This window comes from Lactuca serriola, chromosome 2, assembly GCF_051521515.1.
Source record: "Lactuca serriola cultivar US96UC23 chromosome 2, Lser_US96UC23_V15, whole genome shotgun sequence".
Classification (NCBI taxonomy): domain Eukaryota; kingdom Viridiplantae; phylum Streptophyta; class Magnoliopsida; order Asterales; family Asteraceae; genus Lactuca; species Lactuca serriola.
In genome coordinates, this window is record NC_136409.1 from 223,013,991 (window position 1) to 223,022,857 (window position 8,867).

General features: G+C 37.9%; 1 protein-coding gene across 1 annotated transcript; it reads left to right on the plus strand.

The window, feature by feature from the left end:
• The first annotated feature begins 7,971 nt into the window (after window positions 1-7,971).
• LOC145090111 (secreted RxLR effector protein 161-like) lies at window positions 7,972-8,634 on the plus strand. Its single transcript, XM_079028455.1, has one exon. The coding sequence runs from the start codon at window positions 7,972-7,974 to the stop codon at window positions 8,632-8,634; it is 663 nt and encodes a 220-aa protein (XP_078884581.1).
• Window positions 8,635-8,867: the final 233 nt, after the last annotated feature.

Below are 8,867 nucleotides of genomic sequence, written 5' to 3' on the forward strand. Positions count from 1 at the left end.
CAATGAAAAAAGAAGTCACAAAAGTCAAAACCTGATGTTGTGGATGAGGATCTGGAGGAACGAACTATCAATGTTGTTCGGGGTGATAGTGTTCACAATGAAGAAGATACATCTGACAATTTACAAGTACAGTAGATCATTTTGGAACTGACTCCTACTTCCGTTCCGCCTCAGGTATCCACTCCACCCTCTTTTCAATTTGTTCCACGAACTCAACCTCCTACTTTGAATGGAAATGTCATTTTTTTATAATGTACTCAATAATCTAATTTTGAATCTTTTGCAAACCCCTCCACAACAACGGTTCCAATTTCTACTACTACCATTGATTCTCAATTCACAACTGTTCCAATTCCTGCTTCCACAACTAATTCAAAACCACCCTTCTCAACTTAAACTCAAATTACTCCACCTATTCCAACTCCTATTTTTACCGATTATACCAACCCTACTTCAGAACCTATTTCATCTTCTACTCCACCAAAAACTAGTGTTCAAGATCCACCATCTTCACCAATTCATGAACATCCTCCATCAACATTTGGGCATACATTTTCTTATTCTAGTTCGGAACATGAGTTCATGGATTTCAATGATCCAAATATGGACGTTGTTGGCTCATTTGAGATTTTATGCCAACTCCTATCGATTTCTTTGAAGAAGTGAGTATTGATGATGTTGATTCCTCCGTTACATTACTCAAAAGGAGTATTGTGTTCTTAACAAGATGCTTGATAGTTTTCTTGCTCACACTAAGACTTTTTCAAGAAATAATTTTGAGAATGTGGTTACTGTTCTTAAAGCTCTCATGTAAAATCTTACTTTAGAAAATGCAAAAAATTTCACACCGCAGAAAGAGTTTGTTGTAGCAGCGAATTCCAAAGTTGATTTTGTTATGGTTGTAGTAAAGGAGATTTTCGATAAAGTTAATACTGTTCTTAACAATTTTCAAGAAAAGTTAGAGGCTAGGTTCGTTTCTGTAGAGAACGAACTCAAGGGATTTTGTGATATTCTTACCTTAGAAAAAGAATATCTTTCTGGTCTTCGTTTTGGACTTCAAAAGGATAATGCAGATCATCATACTAGGGATGATCAGTTTGTCCCAAATCCCAATCCCATAGTGGTACCGTACCGGAACCGGTACCGAACCGTACCGAATTTAAAAATATGCGATGGTACTTGGTACTCCAAATACATGCAATTCGGGAATCGGTACTGCCGGTACCGGTACTAGTACCGAAAACCGGTACCATTCCCGGTACCGGTACCGGTGATGTTAATACGGTTCGGTACTCGGGATTGACTTTTGACCAAATTCGGTTTTTGGGAAATTAGGAACGGTACGGGTCGGTACCGGTTCCGTCCCACGCTCATCCCTACATCACACATCAGTTTCAAATTCAGTTCTCTAGTTAAACAATCTCTTGAAAGGTGAAAGCAAAGCGATGGATGCTCTTGCTTAAATGACACATAAGAAGAAGGTTCTTTGTTGAGCCTTAAGTGTTGCGTCGTTGTGATTTATATCTTAGTCTATTTTGTATCCGGGTTGGGCCTATCCACCCGTTATCTATTTATTAGGGTTTTACTTTTTAATGTGCATGCATGCACCGTGTCTGGGGGTCGTCAGTCTTGTAAACCCTACACAACCTTTACAATAGAAGTTCTTCACCGAGCTCTTCTATGGCTGTGATTATTAATCATTCGACACAACATTGATCATCTTTTCTGTGTTTTGATTCTTATACTTGTTTGAATCTAATCGATCTTTATAAGATTTATTCTTAACAATTGGTATCAGAGCAGAAGATTGTGTAATCCATACACATCTCTTCTGTTAAATTGCTATTAGGGTTTCCGCTTTAATAGGATATGGAGTTAGCCGTCTTCATCGTATTCATCGATCTTAGACGTTGTATCTTGATCTTTGTTTTAACCTAAACTCAGTATTAGGTTTACACATCTGATTCTTACAGGTTATTATTGAATTGAAAAACATGCATCCTGGCGATTCTCACGTTAACTCTATCAACCTCTCAAGCGGTATTAGATCTACAACAAGGATTCTGATACTCTTTTCAAACGATTATGAAGTGTGGGCACTGCATTTTGAGGATTATGTGCTAGGTCTTGAAGATCATAGTTCCTTGATATGGGATGCCATAACCAAGGAGATGTTTGCTCATTCAGGTACAAAAAGGTTATCAAAACTCAATCCGAGTACAACACTCTTATTCTTGCGGTGAGAAAATACCACAGGATGAAAAAGAAAAATTAATTAGCAATGTCAAAGCCATGAGGATCATCTGGTTTGCTTTGCCTACCGACATGTTTCTCCTAGTAAGCTCCTGTGAAATAGCAAAAGAAATATGGGAAAGGATCAAAGAACTCTACTCAAGTGACGTTGATCTAGAGCACTCTAATCAAGCTTTGTTACTTTCAGAGTTTGGAGCATTTGTTGAAAGCCTTGAGGAGAAACTCAACCAAACCTTCAACTTACACAACCATCTTTTGAGCAGGAGGTCACATTCATGAATGGGTTAAGATCTGAGTGGAAAGTTGTAGTGTCGACTGTTAAAGTGCATGAGCAGTTTAAAAACTACTCGTTGGAAATGCTTGTGCGTATTCTGAGGTCACATGAGGATGAAGTGACAAATGAGGGAAAAGTTGTTTCTAGCATGGGTTCTCTAACTCTTGTTGTGAAAGGCAAGAATGTTGATGAAGAAGATTTTGTGTCAGATCTCTCTGACTGCGAACTCACAAAAGAAGAATATGATTTGATGGTGTCAAATCTAAGGAAGTTTGCAAAGAAGAACTTCAGTCGCAACAAAAACCAAAACTGGCAGGGTAGTTATAGTTCTGAGAAGGTGAAGGATGAGAGTGCGAACAACTCTCAAAAAGAAGCGAAGAAAGAAAAGAAGCTTGTAGGTGACTCCGTCTATGACTGCAATTATTGTCAAGGCAAAAATCATTTGGATAAGGAGTGCGTGTTAAGGAGGTTAAATGAGAAGAAAGAGGGAGAAGACGATGAGGCTTAATATCTCCGAAAACTTGAGGAGATTAAGAAGCAGAAAAGTTTTGATGACGCTAAACCTGCTTTAATTGTGCAAGAATAGGACGATGAGTTTGGTAGAGTCAAAGTATGGTCGATTGACTCTGAATGCGAACAGGTTCATAAGCCAACTCACGGGCGAAGCTTCGTGGAGAAAGATGACATTTCGCAATCCAGTGGAAGATGCTTGATGGTGACCAATGAAGTTTCAGACCGTTGTTTCGCTGCGAAACCAGTCCCTAAGCAGATCAACGAGTGTTAAAAGATGATAAACAAGGTACACACGATTCTTAAATCTCTAAATATTTCAGTGTCTCAATATGAAATTGAATTAGATGATCTAAAATATACATTTTCAAGTTTCAGTGATAGTTTAAAATGAACCTGTTTAACTAATTCTAATTTAAGCGATCAACTTGGCAGGGTTTCGAACAAAAGTGAAGAGAGACACGTGGATTGAGAAGTTAGAGTTTAATTTATCTAAGTCTAGGGATGAGATGATTTATTTGCAAAGAGATCATTTAGGGCTTTTAAAACTGTGAAACATTTTTTTATTTAATTGCTAAAAGACTTTAGTTTAATATTACCCAGTTACATCTTGATTGTGAAATTGGAAAGAAAATTAATAAGTTGATTTTGCCCTTTCTTGAATTGAAAGATGACGAAATCGATGCAGATTGTTACAGGTGTGAATCCATCGTTTCGTCTGACGAAGTCTCGGATGCCTACAAAATTGGACTGGATAAAACTGAATCTTACATAAAGTCCAAATATCACAAAAATATGTTGAAACATTTGTTGGATGAAAATGACAAAGAGAAAATTAAATCTGATACTGTATAGAAGTTTGACTCCTTAAACACTAAGTTGAGTCCGGAAAATAAACTTAATGTCGAAATACATCTAAATTCGATGACGATAGTGATATGAGTGAAATATCTGTAGAGGATGAGGTTGATTGCTATGAATTTGTTAAAAATGAACCTGAACCTGCGAAAGTCTTAATTTCTGAAAATTCAGTTGAGTTTGCACATGTTTCTGAAAATAAATCAAAAGTTTTAAATGAAAAAGAAAATGTTTTTCCAATGGTTCAAAGTGTTCCTAACCAAGTTTTCGCAACTAAGGGACTGAACAAAAAATCAGACAATTGAACTAACGTCTGTAGTAAAAGAAGACAATGTTGATAGATGCGACGGGTATTTTTGGTCTGCTCCTATTGACAATGCGGGTGAAACCAAAGGTCTCTATGAAATGACCTCTTGGAAAACGAAGTGCAGATACGTAGCAGAACCATTGAATAAAGTTAACACAAGCTACGAGAATGGGAGTCCAAGTGGAACAAAGGACGTTCCAAACGATTCGTCATCTGAAAAGAAACTCTTGTTAGAAAGCCGAAATCTAGGGCTAATATTCATAAATCTTCTGAGCAGTTCGCAACTAAAAAACGTCAAAGAAATGTGAGATATAACAAAAATATGAAGGAGAGAAAGAATTTTTGGAAATCTAAAAATCCCAACTTTATTTATCAAGAAAAATCATCCATTCCAAATTCGAATGTCTCTTCACATGCGAATCCTAGGAGTTTTTCAAAAACCTACTTTTTCTAAACAAGCGAAACCTATGGAGAAATCAAAGTATCACTTCTCTCCTAACAAAAGTATTTCAAATTCTATCAAGACATCGCAAGATGTTAAGGGCAAAGGAAAGATAGTTTCGGAGCTCAAAATTCCATTCAAGGGATCCGAAACTAACTCAAAGAGAGTTGAGAACAAAGTGGTCAAACAACAAATACAAAATAAGCACAGAAAAATATCCACAAAGGATAGGAATGTAAAAGATAATTGGATCACAGTTTTTCAAATCACAAAGATAAGACCACATTAATTAAATGATCATATTTGGTTGATGTCGCTATTACTTTTCCTGTTTCCGTGAAAGCCTCATGTGGACCCATACAACTTTGGGTTACTAAATCTCTTTGATTTTTGTAGGTGATTCATGACGAGCAGTTTGACTCCGAATAGTACATAGATAGTGGCTGCTCGCGTCACATGACATGAAGGAAGGAAGAGCTGAGAGATTTTAGAGCATTAAAGGATAAAGGAAGAGTGAAATTTGGGAATAATTCACTTGGAGAGATAAAGTGTTACATAATGATCATGAATGGGGAATTTCCATTCACAAGGTCGCATATGTGGAAGGCCTACAACACAACTTGATCAGTGTTTCGCAGTTGGTTGCGGGTATATGATTAAAAGAATCATTCGATGATGAGGGATCGAAAATTATTGAGAAGAAATCCAAAATTATGCTGCTGAAGTCCAAACGCAAAGGTGAGATGTTTCCACTGAATCTGAATCCTATCAAAGGGAAACTAACTATCTGCCTACTTACGAAAGCTTCTTTTGATAATAGCTGGTTGTGGCACCGAAGACTCTCGCATCTCAATAACATGAAATTTTGACTATCTGCCTACTTACGAAAACTTCTTTTGATAATAGCTGGTTGTGGCACCGAAGACTCTCACATCTCAATTTCAAAGACATCAATAGGCTTGTTCTTGGTGATCATGTGCGAGGGCTTCCACTCTTGAAATTCGATAAAGAACATCTTTATGCAGCCTGCGAAATGGGGAAGCAGAGTAGGAAGAGTCATCCTATAATTGTAAACACAAAATTGATTGAACCACTTGAACTGCTGCATATAGAACTTTGTGGTCCTTCTGCAATTTATGGCATTGGTGGAAACAAAGTAATTGTAGATGATTTTTCCAGATTCACTTGGGTGTATTTTCTTAAGCAGAAATAAGAAGCCCCTCCCAAGCTCAAGGATTTTATAAAGCAGATCGAGCTTCGTTTACGAAAGCTAGTTCGCAACATTCGCAGCGACAATGGTCTGGAATTCAAAAACCAAGCGTTTGAAGAATTTCTGACTGCGAAAAGAGTTACTCACAAATTTTCAGCTCCTTACACTCCTCAACAAAACAGGGTCATTGAAAGATGAAACCGCTCGTTGTGTGAAGCTACAAGAACCATGCTGTCATTTGCGAATCTGTCGCTTTGCTTCTGGGCGGATGCTATTGGAACAACCCGCTTTACCCAAAATCGATCAATTCTCAATAAGAGATTATCTGTTACTCCCTATGAAATTTTGAATAACATAAAACCTAATGTCAAATTCTTCCATGTATTTGGCTCCAGGTGCTTTATTTTCAATTCCAAAGAGCAAAGGACCAAATTCGATGTGAAGGCTGATGAATGTATTTTCTTAGGGTATTCTCTGACTTCTAAGGCATATATGGTTCTCAACAAAAAGTCCAAAAAGATATAAGAAACCTACTCTGTCACATTTAATGACAACTATTTGAAGAAGTATCAGAAGAATGATAATCAATCAAAATAGATCTTTCCCAAGCTGAATCCAGTTACAATTCTACTCTCCAATCTCTATGAGGAGTTCTTGATCTTGTTCGACGAGCCAGAAAAGGCCATCTCCTCTGAATCCAAATCCGCAGACAACAAGGAAGACAAACTGAAGAAAATCATTGATGATGCTGCGAAAGATATGGAACACGAGCACCCCACTCCGAAAGACTCTAAAATTCTGTCTCAATCACAAGGTGCAAATGCTACACCACGGGGGGGGGGGGGGGGGGGGGGTTTACATCAACCTCTTCAACTCATACACATGTTTAGGGGGAGAACGAAACCCCTGAAATCAACAAAGAACTATCACTCCAGGGGGAGAATGAAAATACAAATGAAGAAAACCATACATCATTCGAGGGGGAGAATGAAAATACGAATGATATTTAGATGTGCAGTCAGATTTTGAAGAAGTGAACGTCGAATTGGATCCAACATATGATCCTAATTGCCCTCCATTGTCCAAATGGACCAAAGATCATCCAAAAACTCAAGTAATAGGAAATTCGTCTTCAGGAGTTCTTACGAGAGCACAATAAACAGTGAAGCAGACTGCATTATTATCTAAAATGGAATATTGCATGTTCAACTCATTTATCTCCAAAATTAAACCCAAAAATGTTCAAATTGATCTTGATCATTCTGATTGGGTGCAAGAAATGCAGGAGGAGCTCAATGAATTCGAACGAAACAAGGTCTGAAGACTTATTCTCACTCCAAAGGATGCTTTTGTTGTTGGTCTAAAATGGGTGTTTCGTAACAAGTTAGACAAAGAGGGATATATGATAAGGAACAAGGTGCGACTAGTTGTTAAGGGATATTTCCTGAAAGAAGGTATAGATTACGAAGAAACACTCGCACCAGTTGCAAGACTGGAATCAGTTCGCATCTTCCTGGCATAAGCTACACACAAGAACTTTGAAGTATATCAGATGGACGTTAAGTGTGCCTTTCTGAACGGGGAACTAGAAGAAACAGTGTATGTGGAACAACCACCAGGTTTCATAAATGAAAAATATTTGAACCACTGTTATATTTTGGACAAAGTAGTTTATGGTCTAAAGCAAGCTCCAAGAGCCTGGTACGAAACTCTTACTCGCTTTTTAAAACAGGCTAAATTTCAACAAGGATCGATTGACCCGACCTTCTTTCATAAGAAAGATGGTGACCACTTGATGATTTTCCAAATTTATGTTGATGACATCATCTTTGGAACAACGAACCACAACTTAACTGCTAAGTCCCGAAAGTTGATGGAAACTAAATTTGAGATGAGCTCCATGGGTCTGATTAACTTTTTCCTTCGTTTGAATATAAGGCAATTAGGAAGGTATCTTTATCAATTAGGAGGCTTATACAAGGACCTTACTCTCTAAGTTTGGAATGGTGGGAGATTTGAAAGAGAAGGTTCCCATGGCATTCGGAACGAAACTAACACCGTCTTTGGACTAACAAGCGGCTGATATGACACTTTATCATCAAATGATAGGGTCCTTAATGTATCTAATCGCGATTCATCCAGACATCATGTTTTCTGTTTGCTATTGTGCCAGGTTTCAAGCGAATCCTCGCGAACCCCACATGACCGCTGTCAAGAACATATTCAGGTATTTCAAACGAACATCCTCGCTCGGAATATGGTACCCTTCAAGTCCAGGTTTCTTTGTACAAGTGTTTTCGGATGCTGATCTCGGATGTTGCGAGCTAGATCGAAAAAGTACAACGGGAGGATCTCAATTCCTTGATGGCAAACTAGTAACTTGGCAATCTAAAAAACAAACTTGCGTCTCCTTATCAACTGATGAAGCAGAGTATATAGTCGTTTCCACTTGTACTGCACAAGTTATCTGGATTCAAAGTCAGCTTCGTTACTATGACATTAACATGAAGCGAATCCCCTTGTATTGTGATTCTGAAAGCGTCATTCGCATATGTCACAACCCAGTGCGACATTCAAAGACCAAACACATTGAACTGAGGTACAACTTCATCAAAGATCATGTGGAAGATGGAAATGTCGAGATACACCTTGTTAGATCCGCTGATCAGCTGGCCGACATCTTCACGAAAGCCTTGCCTGAACAAACCTTTAATCGCATACTTCAAGGCTTAGGAATGATAGAGGCTAAATCTGTTCGAAAACCACCTTCGCACCCATAAAGTTTTGATAGACCTACGAATTAGTGTGAATGCTCGCAGTGACTCGCATTCAATTAATCATCCTACGAATTGGTGTGAATGCTCGCAATAACTCGCAGTCCACTGTTCATTCGTGGTTTGGAACATCAAGTATCCTTTGTACATTTTCTTTATTGCTATTTTATTTTTCTGTTTTTATTTCTTTTTCAGAAAAACAAAATCCAAAAATATTTTATTTGTTTATGTTTTTACTT